The 17,104-nt window shown below is 39.5% G+C and overlaps 2 protein-coding genes across 2 annotated transcripts in view; one reads left to right on the top strand and one right to left on the bottom strand.

Moving 5' to 3' along the window:
- TMA16 (translation machinery associated 16 homolog) overlaps positions 1–448 on the bottom strand; it is a 28,431-nt gene extending 27,983 nt beyond the window's left edge. The window contains exon 1 of the mRNA XM_008685596.2: positions 255–448. Within this exon, the coding sequence (XP_008683818.1) occupies positions 255–257 (3 nt within the window). The 5' untranslated portion in view covers positions 258–448. The remainder of the gene's footprint in view (positions 1–254) is intronic.
- A 14,237-nt stretch (positions 449–14,685) lies between these two features.
- On the top strand, positions 14,686–16,464 carry TKTL2 (transketolase like 2). The gene is made up of 2 exons (XM_008685595.2): positions 14,686–14,783; positions 14,898–16,464. The coding sequence occupies exons 1-2, from the start codon at positions 14,701–14,703 to the stop codon at positions 16,435–16,437; spliced, it is 1,623 nt and encodes a 540-aa protein (XP_008683817.1). The 5' UTR covers positions 14,686–14,700; the 3' UTR covers positions 16,438–16,464.
- Positions 16,465–17,104: the final 640 nt, after the last annotated feature.

The raw sequence follows: 17,104 nt of genomic DNA, 5'->3' as shown, positions 1-17,104 counted from the left end.
CCCCCCCCCCCAGGGGCAGGGCGCTCTGTGAACACTTCAGAACCCAGAAGCTGAACTCTAAGGTCCGCACGCTGGGCCAGGCAGCCACCTGGAGGCTGCCCTGCCCTGCACCCCGCACCCGGGTGTACGGACCAGTAGAATCACTTAGCCCGGTTCCCTCTCCCAGTATCCCAAGACCGCCCCCCTTCCTCCAGCCTGCCGAGGGGAGACTTCCAGAGAACCAAGTGGGTTCAGGGGAGCGGGAGGGGGCCCACCATGGTGACGTCCTCACGGCCCTGCAGGACCTCAGCAGCCCAGACCCACGAAACACCAACAACCGCAACAACTCAGAGGAAGAGTCCAGCCTAAACCCACGTGGTTGCCGGAGGAAACCGGGCGGACCCGACCGGAAAGGGAGGGGCGAGTACGCCTTTCTAAAATGTCCCCGGAAATCGACACCAAGTCTTTTTATCCCGTATTGGACTTTTCAGCCCTAGACCGGCCGGCAGCCTACCCTCTGGCTTGCTAAACACGGCGGGAGGGAGCCTGGGGCCGGAGGGTGAACTTGGCCCAGCGCCCAGCGTGAGGCCTGGCATTTGAGCGGGGCTTGCCGATGCTAGACGCTCCTGGCTAGTGGCGTCCCAGGCCTGGGCACGGAGCTCCTGCATCATTTGTCCGATGCACAGCCACCAGCTGAACAGCATCTTCCGACGAGGCTCTCCTTTTGGAGGTTCCCGCCTCGCTGAGGCTGGCTACCTCCCCGTTAGACTGTTAGGTGATGGCCCATGTCCTAATATGGCAAAAGGCCCTCCGCTCACCTCGGTTGCCTTGAGCAAGGCTTTTCCCCCACTGAGTCTCAGTTTCTTCACCCATTAAGGGCCCTTCTACATATCCAAGGCTCCTTCCAACCTAGTTTTTCTGTTTTCTTCTCAGAATGCGTAAGAGTCTGTGTTTTACCTGTTTTTGTTAGGATTCCACAGACCTTATTTGCGTACAAATAGTTAATTGTCTACTGTATGCCAGGCTTTAGGGATACTCCGAGTGTAGGTAAATAAGTAAATAAATACAATTATTATTATTATTATTTCAAATAGTGTACTCTGGAGAAAATAAAGATGGTGGGATAGGCAGAAAAGTTGTTTTACACGTGGTTGTCTCTGAGATCCTCTTGAAAATGAGAGTTGAGCAGAGACTGATACTAAAAAAAAAAATTATTCAAGAAGCTTGTTAGAGCATGGTAAGGCAGACTTTATTCCCGGTGAGGGGGGCTTTGCCATGTGTATAAGGATCACTGCAAAGGGGTGTTGCAATGGGAGATACAGCTTGGGCAGGTGGGCATTTACAGCCAAGGAGCAGGGTGAGGGGTGGTGGATGGAAAATTACTGAGAGGAAACATGAGGAGGAGTAAGGACATTCTGGCTAACCCAACCTAACAAGATTCTTGGGATAGTCAGTCCACTGTGATCAGACATCACCAGGAAGATGGTGGAGGATCAGGCACCTGATCAGATAAAGATTTCAAGGTTGACCAGATAACGGAGGACTGGAGACTCTACCTAGACTGTCTTTCTTCCTAAAATTGAACACTGCAAAGAACGGGAAATCCAAAATTCCAGGCCTAGATGAAAAAGAGTTTGGGGAGCCTGAGTAAAGTGTGGTCAAGGAGAAAATCTTGTCACTTGAATGAAAAGAGAAAAGTAGGTATGGGAAGAAGCCACAGGCAGGGTGAAGTTGAGTGTGCCCGGATAGGTATGTGCAGGTACATGTATTTAAGCAAATAGATCCATTAAAAAAAAATAGATGAAATGGTAACCAAGAATTTGTGACCAGAAGATCCATGAATCTAGGGGCAAGTCATTTTCATACAGTTTTTAAGTGTGTGGAAGTGCATTCTGTGTGAATATACACGATGAAGATCACCCTTGCAATCTATGCTGTGGAGACATTAATCTATTGAGGACTGCAATTAATCCAAAACATTTACACTTTACTTCTATGCTCTAACCATTTCCTATGATACAACTTATACCCCACCTACCCCATTCCCCGAGTCAAGCCCAGTGCCAGTCAGCTTCCTGAGGGCTATGTTACTGCCAATCCAGTGAGCATTTAATTCTTATTCTGGCTGTTTCAGCTGTTGCTAATTGTTTCATTAATCACAAAATCTATACCTGCTCCTACCCCATTCCTAAATTTCAAATTGCCAACAACTCAACAAACCACATATCCTGAGATTTTTTTTCATTTTAATTTGGGTTTTGAAAATAAAAGACTTAATTTTTCCCCATTCAGACTTAATCCCTAAATAATATTGACTATGAGCAAGACATCTTGCTCAAAATACTCTGTAGCAGATGCTAAAGTGAGTTATACAAAGAAAGCTTACCAATAACAATGATGACTAACATTTGGTCATGATTTGATGTGATATACACCACTCTGATAAGCAGGATGAATCTCCCCCCTCTCCCCTCCAATACAACGCCCCCATGACCCAATAACCACTGTGGATAGTTTAGAGACATTTTTAAAGAAAATTTCCTGTGCTTTAACAAATACACTGAGAGATGTGTGTGTGTGTGTGTGTGTGTGTGTGTGTGTGTGTGTAGGGGTTAAGTAATGATTAATACTAGATATTGATAAAATAAGAACACTTGTACAATTTCTAGGGCAGTCACTAAAATAATAGAAACAAGATATGTAACTTTGAATAGGATAGAAACAAGTAGAGAAAATAAATGGAATGATTAAAAAAATACTCAGACAACTCAAAGCAAGGAAATAAGGGGAAAAAAAAGAAACATAAGATGATAGGAAAAGTAGAAAACAAAAATATGATGGTAGATTTAAATCCATATAACAATAATTATGTACTAGCTGTTCCCAATTAAAAAATAAATATTTCATATTGGATTTAAAACATACAACTGTGTCCTGTTTTTGAGAGATATATCTAAAATATAAGGAAACAGAACAATTAAAAATAAAAAATGGAAAGACATATACTAAGCAAATACTAACTGAAAGAGTGCTAATATAAATACATGAATGTTATGCAGAATAGAAAAAGTAGTTAGATGTCACTTCTTAATGATAAAATTTTCCATTTTAAATTTATATTTACCTAATACCATAGCCCCAAGTATATAATGGAAAACCTGATAAAAATTCAAGGAGTAGTAGAAAAACAAATTGCCTTGTTGGGAAATTACCGTTCTTCAAAAATTAATTGAACAAGCTGATAAAATACGATTTGAAAGACTTGACCACGACATAATTTGAACTAATGGATTTGTTCAGAATACTGCTTCCAGTGCTTGTAAGGACACATATGTTTTCAAACATATATTAAATAGTTCTCAAAATGATCATATATTGGGCCAGAAAGGAAGTCTAAACAAATTCGAAAGGATTGAAATCCTACAGAATGCGTTCTCTCACCGTCATGCAATTAAACTAGAAATCAACAAGAAGATAGCTAGACAATTCCCATATATTTAGAAATTAAGGATTATGCTTCCAAATAAGTCATATGTTAAAGAAGAAATCATAATGGATATTAGAAAATATCTGGGGCTGAGAAAATAACAAAATACTGCATATCCGAGTTTGTGAGATACATCTGAAGCAGTAATTAGTTCTTTTAGTATATGTACTGGAGCCTAAGTATAAATACTAGAGAAGAAGAAAGGCTGAAAATTAAGAAGCGAGAAAAGGAACAAAGAAAGAAATTCAAAGCAGAAGTTAAAATAAAATAATGAGCAGAAATTATTGAAATAGAAAAAAATATATATGTAATTGAGATCAGGAAGATCAAAATTTGTTTCCCTTTAAAGAACAATAAAATTGATACACTCCTGCAGGACCACTTAAAAAATTAGAAAAGATACAATTAACCATATCAGAATTAAAGCAAGGTGACATTATCTCATATTATGTAAGCATAAAGGGAATTATGACCAAATAAACCTATTTTTTCTTAGGAAAAAATATAACCTATCAAAATGGATGCAGAGAAATAGAAAACTTGAACAGTCCCATTATCATTTTAAAAAGCAGTTACTCAAATATCTTCCCACATTAAAATTAGAGGCTCAAATTTTTTAGATTTTATAAATATTTACAAATAGGGATAGAACAGCACTTCTCTAATATGATAAAAATGTGCATGAGTAGTGGTGATAGTGGGCATCATTGTCTTATTGCTGACCTCAAGAGAAGGCTTTTGTTTGGATTTTGGAAAACCACTTTGGCAATCTCTAAAAAGTTGAGATGTGTACATTGTCTAACCCAGCATTGTCATTCCCAAACATATACCTTAGGAACCCTGGCACATGTATCTCAGTATATATAAAGTATTTAAAGCAGTATTGGTCATAATAGTCCAAACTAGATTAAAAGCCTAATTGTTCCTTAACAAAAGGGTAGAAAACTAATCTGTGGTGAATTCCACAAAGCAGTGAAAAGAGCAAACTATAGCTATGGTTAAACATGGATAGGGTGCCTGGGCAGCTCAGTCATTAAGCGTCTGCCTTCAGCTCAGGGTGTAATCCCTGCATTCTGGGGTCGAGCCCCACATCGGGCTCCTCCGCTGGGAGCCTGCTTCTTCCTCTCCCACTCCCCCTGCTTGTGTTCCCTCTCTTGCTGGCTGTCTTTCTCTCTGTCAAATAAATAAAATAAAATCTTTAAAAATAAATAAATAAATAAACATGGATAAATTTCTAATCATAGTGTAAAAAATAGAAACGAAATGATGCATACAGTAAAATTCCATTTATAAAAAGTTCAAAAACAGACAAAATAAGCTACAGTACATTTTTCACAGATATTTTCATAAGTGGCCAGTGATGGTGGTGGTTATCTTGGTGTTTGCTTTATAATTTTTCTTTATGTGCTACATATGTTTTATGCACATTTATGTTTGTATGCTATACTTTCACTACAAGAGGTGTTAAAAATTTTTTAAATGCAAATGTATTACTCCATTGTCTCTTGAATCCAGTATTACTGATAAGAAGTCTCGTGTTGGTCTAATTTTTGTTCCTTGGTGAGTGGCTTACTTTTCTGTATGGAATCTTCTAATAATTTCTATTGCCTTTGTTCTTCAATTTCATTATAGTGTGTCAAAGTATTGATCTTTTCTTATATATATTGGTACTCTGTGGATCTTTCAATTTCCTTTTGGGATTTGTATTATATGGATTGATTATTCTATTCTCCAGATACTTTAACCCTTCTTTTATATTTTTTATCTCTTTAATTTCTGCTGCCCCTGGGTGAGTTCCTAATTTGATCTTCCAACTTACTACTTTGTTCTTTGATATAATCATCCTGCTATATATTCCATCTATTGTCCTTTTCATTTCAACTCTTCTTTTTAACATATATCATATATATTTATCTCATATATATCTCATTTGTTTTTAAAGTAATTTCTTATCCTTTTGCTTTGTTACCATATTCTTCCTCTACTCTTTCTATATATATTGTGTTCATTTATTTTTTTATTTTTATTTTTTAAAGATTTTATTTATTTATTTGACAGAGATAGAGACAGCCAGCGAGAGAGGGAACACAAGCAGGGGGAGTGGGAGAGGGAGAAGCAGGCTCATAGCAGAGGAGCCTGACGTGGGGCTCGATCCCACAACGCCGGGATCACGCCCTGAGCCGAAGGCAGGCGCTTAACCGCTGTGCCACCCAGGCGCCCCTATTGTGTTCATTTAAAATTATTGGTTCATCGGTTCCAATAAGTGTGCTTTATGTGGCATGTGTTGTTCAATTTAATTATTTTTTTAACATTCTTTTCAAGCAGTCGTACTCCTCCGGTATGTCTTTTTCTTGAACTGTGACATCACATTTCACTGATGGAATCAGCTTTCTTGTCCTATAATTTGTATTGGGGAAGTGCTGAAAGTCATACTCTCACCTGTGTCCTCCTTGGAAAATTTGAAAACAAGGAGGGTCAAGTCTCAGAGGAGAGAGCTCCAGGGACAGCAGAACCTTTGCTACCAAGGAGCACAGGAAGCGCAAAGGTCCCAGGGCATCAACTCCACATTCCTGCACCTGTTTTCATCAGCGCCTGACTTTAGCTGGGCTCTGTCTTCTCTGCTACTGCCTCACGATACTGGGAGGCCAGTGATGTTCCACATTACTAAGGTGAAGTAAGAGAGACAGGAGCTAAAATTATACCCTCTCCAGATCCTCCCCCAGCTGCCACAGATGTCTTCCTCCCAGGCGACTGCTGTGTTCTCTGCCTGCCTCCCACCCCATCATTTGCTAGTTCCCATCCTCCTAGGGGTTTCTCACAGTTGTGATTTTACTTCCAACTGCCAATCCCTTCCTGTTTCTATCATTTTTCAGGGTTGATTTTGGAGTAGCCTGTGCTACTTTATCATTTTATCCTCCTTATTTTTAGAAGTACTGATTATAGTCGTAAAATTAGCCTTTTGTTATACGTGATATAATTTTTCTCTTGACCTGTTTGTGACAATGTTTGCTGGGGAGAGATTATAAAATGTCTTTCAGTAGGGAGTTGTTATGTAAATGGTTTAAAGATGGCCCCTAGGGGCGCCTGGGTGGCACAGCGTTTAAGTGCCTGCCTTCAGCTCAGGGCGTGATCCCAGCGTTCTGGGATCGAGCCCCACATCAGGCTCCTCCGCTATGAGCCTGCTTCTTCCTCTCCCACTCCCCCTGCTTGTGTTCCCTCTCTCGCTGGCTGTCTCTATCTCTGTCAAATAAATAAATAAAATCTTTAAAAAAATAAATAAATAAATAAAGATGGCCCCTATATACGGGCCTTTTTTGTTTTCCCCTTCATAGCAGGCTGGGACCTGGTAACTCAAAAGCCTGGTGGTACCAAACTCAAATTTTTATGCATCCAATTGTTTGAAATACAGTTCAAAAAAGGAGATTTTTTAAACCATTTGTAGCCTCCTTGCTTGGCGTATGCAACCATCACCCAAAATCTGTTAGCCATAGGTAAGATAAACCCTGGGGCTGTACAGACCCCAAGCTACTCCCGCCTTTCAGAATCCTTGGACTTTGGGGTGCCTGGGTGGCGCAGTCGTTAAACGTCTGCCTTTGGCTCAGGGCATGATCCCAGCATTCTGGGATCGAGCCCCACATCAGGCTCCTCCGCTGGAAGCCTGCTTCTTCCTCTCCCATTACCCCTGTTTGTGTTCCCTCTCTCGCTGGCTGTCTCTCTCTGTCAAATTAATAAATAAAATCTTTAAAAAAAAAAAAGAATTCTTGGACTCCCCACAAGCTGGTGATTGACATCACCTAGACACATAGCCCTTTCTCCAAAACCTCTCCCTAATCCCCCTCTTCCCACTCTGGGTAGTGACCTTCACCATTGCCTTTAGAAGATGTCATGAGCTGAAGGACTCCCCTCCCAGTGTGAATCTGTCAAGGCTCCTGCCAGATAAAGCTCTTTGTGTGCTACTATCATCTCCTGGTCATATCTGTGAACTTGCTACAGCAGTTAAATATGTAACAAACAATTATTGCTGCTGTTTTAAAAAATGATTTAAATCTATATGTACCTATGTGGGAAAATGTTGTGTATATTATTCATGCATAGAAAATATCTGGAAGGATACACAATAAACTGTTAGTAGTTAATGAGATTAAGATTGAGGTTGGGGTTGCTCAGAAAATTTTTACTCTATTCTACTCTGTTTGAATTTTGAAAACAGTGTATTTTATAACTTTTTTTCCAATTAAAAAAAGATCGAGAAAAGCTGAATTTGATGATTAAAGTGATCAAAGATTGTAGTGTCATTAGAGATGTGTTAATGCAAATGAAATAAAAGGGCTAGTCATCAAGTTTAGGCCACAAGTATGAGAATCCTAACCCCTAGTACCTCAGAATGTGACCATATTGGGAAATAGAGCCATTGAAGATGTAATTAGGTAAGATGAGGTCACTCCTGGAGAAGGGTGGGTCCCTAATTCAATATGACTCATCCCTGACAAAAAGATTAATTTGCACATGACGTGCACACAGGGAGGATGCCATGAGACTATGGGAATTATGCTGCTCCAATGCAATATGGGCTGAATTGTGCCCCCACCAAAAGGTATGTTAGAGTGCTAACTCCTACTTCAGAGTGTGATCTTATTTGGAGATAGTCTTTCCAGAAGTAATCAAGTTAAAACAAGATCATTAAGATGGGTCCTAGTCCAATACAACAGTATCTTTATAAAAAGGAGAAATTTGGACAGACATGTATAGAAGGAAGAGGATGTGAAGAGCCATAGGAAGGAGACAGCCATCTATCTACAAGCCAAGGAGAGAAGTCTGGAGTAGATCCTTCCCTCACTGCCCTCAGGGGAATCAACCCTACTCACACATTGATTTTGGACTTCTAGCCTCCGGAACTGCAAGATAGTAAATTTTTTGTTTAAGCCGTTCTGTTACAGTAGACCCATCAAACGCTCATCAAAGCAGATCGACCGGCTTTTTACACTTCTTGTTCTCAGTCTTCTCAAATAATTTCACTTCCTTACATTAAATTTAATGTTCAGTACAATATATATATATATATATATATTATGGAGCTAACAATACAAAGAACTCCCTACTTAAGCCCTTTACCAACTGACTGATGCACTATTGCGATAGCCATATGTTCCCTACATTTATTTTTTCTCCAAGTCTATCTTTCCTAACACTATCAAAGCAGTTTTCTAAAGCACTACAATGATCAAGACATTCAGATGATGAAAATCTTTCCATTGTACCAGCCTTGACCCAAAAGCAAGAGAACAAAAGAAGACTAAGAAACAATCTGCTGGCTCTGTTTCAAGGTCTTTTCAAGAGCAGGCTTCTTGCTTTCTCCCTCACTGTTTCTCAGCATGAGTCTTTTCTTCCTGTCAGATTAGAAATTCTCTTTTCTGCTTTCATAAGTTTGTTCATTTCCTCTCTTCTTTACACTAACCAAAATTCTACCCATTCTACAAAGTATAGATTGAAGATTACCTCTTCGGTGACACCTTCCCTGGTTATTAGCTGAGAGTATTCTTTTGCCCTGTTTTATACTTGTCACCCATAAGCATCTACTATAAGTATGTGTGTGCCTACCTGTCTATTAGATTTAAGTCCAGTATCTGGAGGACAAGAACCATCTTTGATTCACCTATAGAACATTATTACATAAGCTTGTTATCTATCAGGTATGCAATAAAAAATGAATAAATTGTTACTATATAGTGAACAAAATCTGTTTTGGTTCTTAAGCATAAAAAATACTGCTTCGAAGATGAACTGTTTTGAACTTGAAAACACTATAAAGAAACATTATTACAAGATTGTGTACACAGCACAGCCAAAGTTAAATATTAATACCAGGTAGACATCGTGAATTGTCTACCAGTATTGGTTCTTCCATTTGTCTTAGTATTATAACCTCCTACCCTACGTTTTGACAGAGCAATGGCTATAAAGCTACATTTCCCAATATCCCTTAAAGTTGGGTAAGGCTAGCAAGTAAGTTTGCACCAATGGAATATGAGAAGCGAAATTTTTAATTTCTGGGTCACTTCCTATAAAATAAATTGATTGCTTTTCTTCTATCTTTTGTTGTTGTTGTTGTTGTTGTTCTTTCCTATGGGGAGAGGAAGTGGACAGGACAATTTCCATCTTCAACTTTGCAGATGAGGCAATACCTGAAAGAATGACTGGATGAGACAGAAAGAAAGAACGTGGGACTCTATAAGACCCATTGATCAGAGCTGCCTGACAAGGTTAGACCTTCCACTTTCTTCTGAGCATTTATATGGTGGAGAAATGAACTTAAATCTTGCTTGAGCTGCTTCCTTTTTTGTGCAGTTATTTTGTAACCACAGCCATATAACTTGAAAAATATACTACAGTACAGTAATAAAAATTGAACATTTATTCTAAACAAAGATACTGAAATAACCTTCCTCAGACATCATTCTCAATAGTTATTTTGATTTATTTGATTGAATTTCAATAATGTATAATAGCCAGCGTTTATAATGATGACCATTAGTCATCAAAGAAAAGGTTAATACTTCATGTACCCTTTATAAGAAGAAAGGTAGATATATTTGATGTGTTTTAGAGAGTTTAATTTAAAGCCATTCAAATGCAAACTTTTTTTGTGGGTTTAACAGAGCAGTTCTAAGTCTCTCTGGAAAATTCCACTGACTATAACAAAGGGATTTTTTTGTAATAGTTCTTAACAGTGAAGATTTTATTAGACTGAGCTTTGAGGGACGTATTTTTTAAATGACACCAAAATGGTTGGCAATAATTGGTATAGATAGGAATTTCAAACTCCAAAGTCTTTGGGGTCAGAGTGGTAATGTCACTATGTGAAAGACAATAGAGAACGGTGTAGTTTGGGTTGTAGTTATCTGGAGAGTATCTGCCCCATGTAAGGTATTAACAATCAAAACACATTCAAATACCTGTCAAGGCTATGATAGAGTAACTAGAATGAGACCCTCTAGCTGTAAACAACTAGAACACTAGACAAAACATACAAGGCAAACTATACAAGTTTTCATAGATTGGAAAACAGACAGCTAATAGGCTTAGCAGAGAAGAACTTCATTTTTTCCCCAGCTTTATTGAGATATAATTGACAAATAAAATTGGGTAAGTTTAAGTTAAGTGTAAATTATACAATGTAATAATTTAATACACTGTATATAATGTGAAATTATTAGCACAGTAAGATTAGTTAACCTATCTTTCACTGCACCTATATTTTTCTGTGTGGTGAAAACTTTTAAAATCTACTCTCTTGGGACACCTGGGTGTCTCAGATCATTAAGCGTCTGCCTTTGGCTCAGGTCATGATCCCAGGGTCCTGGGATCAAGCCCCTCGTTGCTTCTCCCTCTCCCCCTCCCTCTCCCTCTCCCTCTGCTGTTCCCTCTTCTTGTGCTCTCTCGCTCTCTCTGTCAAATAAATAAATGAATAAATAAAATATTTAAATAAAAATAAATAAATAAATAAAATCTACTCTCTTAGCAAGTTTCAATATAAAATGCAGTGTTTTGTTTTTAAGATTCTATTTATTTGCCAGAAAGAGAACAAAAGTACAAGCAAGCAAGGGGAGCTGCAGGCAGAGGGAGAAGCAGTCTTCCCGCTGAGCAAGGATCCCAGTGAGGGACTCAATCCCAGGACCCTGGGATCATGACCTGAGCGGAAGGCAGTTGTTTAACCGACTGAGCCACCCAGGTGCACCAAAACACAGTGTTGTTAACTATAATCACTATGCTGTATGATAAAGTCCCAAAATTTATTCATCTAAGAAGCACTTCATATTTACTTTCCTAAATGTTACTGCCTGCCCCCCCCCATAAGAACTCTTTAAACTATGGGAAAAGTATGATAGGCAAAAATAGTATCTGTCATAATTTTCAAAGCAATAATTCAAGAAAGTAGAGCACCAAGAATCTTTCCTGCCTTAACACAAGAATCTTACTCTCACTTGCTCCAGAGCCAACCTACTACACTAACCAAATTCAAACAACGGAAGAAAAAAGATGCAGTCAGCATGTTTGTCTTTCTTTTATATAATTCCATTTTAACAAAATTCAACAGTTCTGGTAGGATATAAGTGAAACTTCAATGTTTCTAACCTCTAAATAATAACTCACTCTCATGTAGCAAAAATGTGTGTTTTCACAAATCAGTGTAGCCCTCTTAAGTGATCAGTAATCTGTATGTGTGTCTTATTTTTCTCTACTATAGTCCAGTAGAAGTTGCACCAGTTTCTGCATTTACATTTTACTTCCACGGCTATTTTTATGAGCGATCCTGCTAGGTTTTATTTTCACTGGAAGTACACACTACCACAAATACTTTTCCATGCCCTGAGAGAAAAGTTGTGGTGGAAAATTTAAACAAAGACAAAACAATACATTTAATTTATTTTTAACAGACTTTAAATCCGGGGTCAAAATCAGCAGCCTGAAGATAGGTTTTTTGGTTTCTGTGGTATTTTTGTCCAACAAAATGTTCACAATTTTTTCAATTTTCGATGTCTTCAGGTGGGCTTATATTCTCCAGTTTGTCATAAACCACTCCAGTCCTCTTATTTTACACTTGACGTTCGTGTACTATTTCTGGTACCTCCTGGCCCATTAGGCACTTGAGTTTGCCAATCCCTACTTTGTGTGAATAAGCCAAAATTAATACATAATTTCTTCCTATTTTGCAGAAAACTTCCAAAATGACCTCTAAAATGAGCGATGGAACTTTTCCAAGATGACTAAATTTTTAACACATTGGCTTAAAATTTTTTGGCAGGCCTTTTGTCAGTAAGTAATAGCCTCTTCTCACTGGAGAAAATAGAATGTGGTATCATTTCTTTGATTTATTTGACTAAATTGTGTTCACAACCACATCGGGTGATTTTGCATAATCAAATTATGTATATTTTATATTTATATGGTTATTTTCAATTGAATATTTTAGAATATATTCAAAGGATTACATGCTTAAAGAAAATACTAATGATTTATATGTAACTTTCCAGACTTCCCTTTAAAAAAAAATCTCAGAACATTTTTAAATGTTTTACAGATAAATTTATAAAATATTATTTTTTTCTACATTGTATAAAAAATCCACACAGTCTCACTGAATGACAAGGGGAAATCCACTATTTAGGGTATTAAATCTCCAAGATGACAGTCTTTTCTTAACAAAATTGACCTACACTAATAACTTTCTATTTAATACTTTGGGAAATAGTTGTGCAATACTTTAAAAGAATGGAAAAATAGGGGAACTTGAAATGTTAAGTAGTTCCTAAATCTCCCATGCTTTTTTTCATGTGAACGCTGCCCCATAGATCATTTTTATGCTATGTTGTTTACCAATTATTTGGATTTATTAGAGCTCTCCACAGCCAAAATAATGGTGAGCTACCTTTGTTTATATTAACTGCTTTTCTGTCAGCCCCTAGCAGCATGCTATCATGATGCTGTGAATACTTTTTTCTCTACTTCCCATATTTACTCTCAGTCCTAATCAAATGTTTTTATTTTCTCTTCCTTTATTTGTCTAAAAAAGATAAACAAACATTAATTTGCAAAGAGCATGGGGAGCAATGAATCCAAGATGACCCTAAGGACTTTTCCAACTCCAACATTCCTTCAGCAAATCTTAAGATCTAGTTAATGTCATACCATGATGGTTTACTCTAATATGTATCCTTAAAAATTAAAATGGTAGAATTAGTTCAAATGGCAAATAATATTTAAAATATTTTTCTGAGATGGAATGTAAGAGAATATGAAAGGTAGCAAGAGCACACTGAGTTAGTTGTGTACAGCCTGATTGAATATTGAAATGATTTAGGAAGCTTTTAAAATTGGTGATAACTCTACCCATCACCCAGAAACTCTGATTTAATTTGTTCGAAATGCAGCCTGGACATGAGATTTTTAAAAAAATCCCCAGATGATTCTAAACTACAACCAATATTAAGAACCACCAGTCTTAAGTCTATCTGCAATTTATGTGTTCTTAACTTCGACTAAATATTAGAATCAACAGGTGCATTGAAAAACATGCAGCTTCCCTGACTCTACTCCCATAATTCAAATTACTCATTTTAGGGTGGAACCCACACATTATTTTGTTATCGTTGTTGTTCCCTATGTCATGATTTTGATGACAAGTCAGTGTTTAGTACTCTTGCTTAAAAATCAAGATGCTTACCATCGCAACATGAAAAAGAATATACTGTCGATTTTTTTTCTGATGACACGCAATGACCCTTATCTTCTAGAAGAGGTCAATGTCACACATTTAGTTTTATAACCAATGTAAGTAAATTAGTTTTGTATTAAAAATTACTCATAGTAACAGTTATAGTATTTCAGGGTCTACTGGGAAAATTGCAGTACTTACTAGATACTCTACCATTGAGTGGGTTTAGGTTTGTTCTTCCTGCAAGTTTTGGTCAAGTAAGGCATTTACTTCTGTCTGTGAGCCAGAGCCAGAATTCTCAGTTGCTCTGAGAAAGTCTTTGTTGGCATAGTGGTACCATATTGGTTAGATCGAAAGCGACTTTGGGTCATTTCTATTAACATTCAGCTCTAAAGCAGGGAAGAAGTCTTGGATATATGCTGACTGCATTAAAAGAAAAGTGCAACCTCATAAATAGCTTCCTATAATACATGGAACTAAGAATGACCCCTTTGGGATTTATAACATGAGGGAAGGTGTAAAGAAATTTAATTATTTTTAATTACGTTGAACATGCAAGTGACAAAATTGATATAAAAAAATCCATTCTATTGGGTGCGGAAGGACACGGCGGTGCGCGGCAGGAGAAGAGGCGCGCGGCAGGAGAAGAGGCGCGCGGCAGGAGAAGAGGCGCGCGGCAGGAGAAGAGGCGCGCGGCAGGAGAAGAGGCGCGCGGCAGGAGAAGAGGCGCGCGGCAGGAGAAGAGGCGCGCGGCAGGAGAAGAGGCGCGCGGCAGGAGAAGAGGCGCGCGGCAGGAGAAGAGGCGCGCGGCAGGAGAAGAGGCGCGCGGCAGGAGAAGAGGCGCGCGGCAGGAGAAGAGGCGCGCGGCAGGAGAAGAGGCGCGCGGCAGGAGACCAAGCCCGACGCGAACACCGTGCAGGTGCTGCGGGACGTGGCCAACCGCCTGCGAATCCATTCCATCAGGGCCACGTGTGCATCCAGCTCCGGCCACCCCACTTCGTGCTGCAGCGCCGCTGAGATCATGTCCGTGCTCTTCTTCCACACCATGAGGTATAAACGGACGGACCCGGAACACCCCGACAATGACCGATTCATCCTCTCCAAGGGCCATGCTGCTCCAGTCCTCTATGCTGCCTGGGCAGAGGTGGGCAACATCGGCGAATCCGACTTGCTGAGCTTGAGGAAAATTGACTGTGACTTGGAGGGACATCCCACCCCAAGGCTGCCATTTGTTGACGTGGCAACAGGATCACTTGGGCAAGGATTAGGTGCCGCGTGTGGAATGGCGTACACTGGCAAGTATTTTGACAAGGCCAGCTACCGGGTGTTCTGCCTCCTGGGGGATGGCGAATCCTCAGAAGGCTCTGTTTGGGAGGCTCTGGCCTTCGCTTCTCACTACAGTTTGGACAATCTGGTGGCCGTCTTCGACGTGAACCGCTTGGGACAAAGTGGAGTCACGCCTCTTGAGCACTGCACAGACATCTATCAGAATCGCTGTGAAGCCTTTGGGTGGAATACCTACTTGGTGGATGGCCATGATGTGGAGGCATTATGCCAAGCGTTTTGGCAAGCAGCTCAAGTGAAGAACAAGCCCACTGCCATCATTGCGAAGACCTTCAAGGGTCGAGGTATTCCAAATATTGAGAATGCAGAACATTGGCATGGAAAGCCGATGCCAAAAGACAGAGTGGATGCAATCATCAAATTAATTGAGAGTCAGATACAGGGCAACAGGAATCTCACACCAAAACCTCCCATTGAAGATTCACCTCAAATCAGCATCAGGAATATGAAAATGACCTGTCTGCCTGATTATGTAGTTGGAGACAGGATAGCTACTAGGAAAGCATATGGTTTGGCTTTGGCTAAACTGGGCCACGCAAATGAAAGAGTTATTGTCTTGGCTGGTGACACAAAGAACTCCACCTTTTCTGAGATATTCAATGAAGAACACCCTGACCGTTTTATTGAGTGTTTTATTGCTGAGCAAAACATGGTGAGTGTGGCACTAGGCTGTGCCACACGTGGTCGAACCATTGCTTTTGTTAGCACCTTCGCTGCCTTTTTGACCCGAGCATTCGATCAGATACGGATGGGAGCCATATCTCAAACCAATATCAATTTTATTGGTTCCCACTGTGGGGTATCCACTGGTGAAGATGGACCCTCCCAGGTGGCCCTGGAGGACCTAGCCATGTTCCGAAGCATTCCCAATTGTACTGTTTTCTATCCAAGTGATGCTATCTCAACAGAGTATGCTGTTTATCTGGCTGCCGATACCAAAGGAATGTGTTTCATTCGGACCAGCCAACCAGAAACTGCAGTTATTTATACCCCACAAGAAAATTTTGAGATTGGACAGGCCAAGGTCATCCGCCAGAGTGTCAATGACAAAGTCACAGTTATTGGAGCTGGAGTTACACTGCATGAAGCCTTAGCAGCTGCTGACAGTCTTTCTCAACAAGGTATTTCTATCCGTGTCATTGACCCATTTACCATTAAACCCCTGGATGCTGCCAACATCATCTCCAGTGCAAAAGCTACAGGTGGCCAGGTTATCACAGTGGAGGATCACTACCGGGAAGGTGGCATTGGCGAAGCTGTATGTGCGGCCGTCTCTGGGGAGCCTGACATCATTGTTCATCAGCTAGCAGTGTCAGAAGTGCCTCTGTGTGGGAAACCTAGTGAATTGCTGGATAAATCTGGAATCAGTGCCAGACACATCATAGCAGCTGTGAAAAATACTTTAATGAGCTAAAATAGCTGATTTCTTAGAGTTAGTCTGTTGTCTGGCTTTGATCTTAAAACACTGGCATCTTTCTATTATTACATTCATGGTTGTTACTAAACCAGCATTTATATCTATAGCATAGTGCTTTTTTTTTTTTAAGCAACACCTTTCTTCATTCCTAATTCAAAATTTCAAGTTGACTACCTTTCCGTTAAACTGTCACTGTATATACAGATGTCACTCCCATTGTTTATTGAAAGTAAACTATAACATTTTCAGTCACAAAATAACAAACCAAACAACCACCTAATACAAAGTTTTCTGTAAGACTACAAATAACTGGATTGGGAATCAACATAGAGATAACAGTTTCTTAAATGTGCATAATTTCCTTTTAAGTTAAAAAAACGTGAATTTAATTGTATACTTCAATAGGCCAGGTTTTGAAGCAAGTTCGAGCTTTCATGTAATGGTGTCCTACCTGCAGCTTCCTGGATAATGTTTGACTGCAATTGCCTTGAAATTTCCTCTGATGTCTGCCTCATCTCTCCTCTGCAGTTTAGAAGCTGTAACGCAGCAGTAAATGCTCTTATGATGTACTGTACTGCTTGCGATGACTGTTCCATAAAGAGATGAAAGCATAACTAGTTCTAGTCCGCATGCTACACTGTTCTGTGAGTTTTCAGAAATCTTT

This window comes from Ursus maritimus, unplaced genomic scaffold (assembly GCF_017311325.1).
Source record: "Ursus maritimus isolate PB19 unplaced genomic scaffold, ASM1731132v1 scaffold_11, whole genome shotgun sequence".
NCBI classification, from domain to species: domain Eukaryota; kingdom Metazoa; phylum Chordata; class Mammalia; order Carnivora; family Ursidae; genus Ursus; species Ursus maritimus.
This window is presented reverse-complemented; position numbering and strand designations above follow the sequence as displayed.

What these genes read in the sequence shown, in the direction of transcription:
- TKTL2 (XM_008685595.2), top strand. Translation starts at nt 14,701, where the DNA reads ATGTCCGTGCTCTTCTTCCACACCATGAGGTATAAACGGACGGACCCG. An exon ending in GACCGATTCATCCTCTCCAA is followed by an intron (nt 14,784 to 14,897) that starts GGGCCATGCTGC and finishes ACATCCCACCCC; the next exon opens with AAGGCTGCCATTTGTTGACG.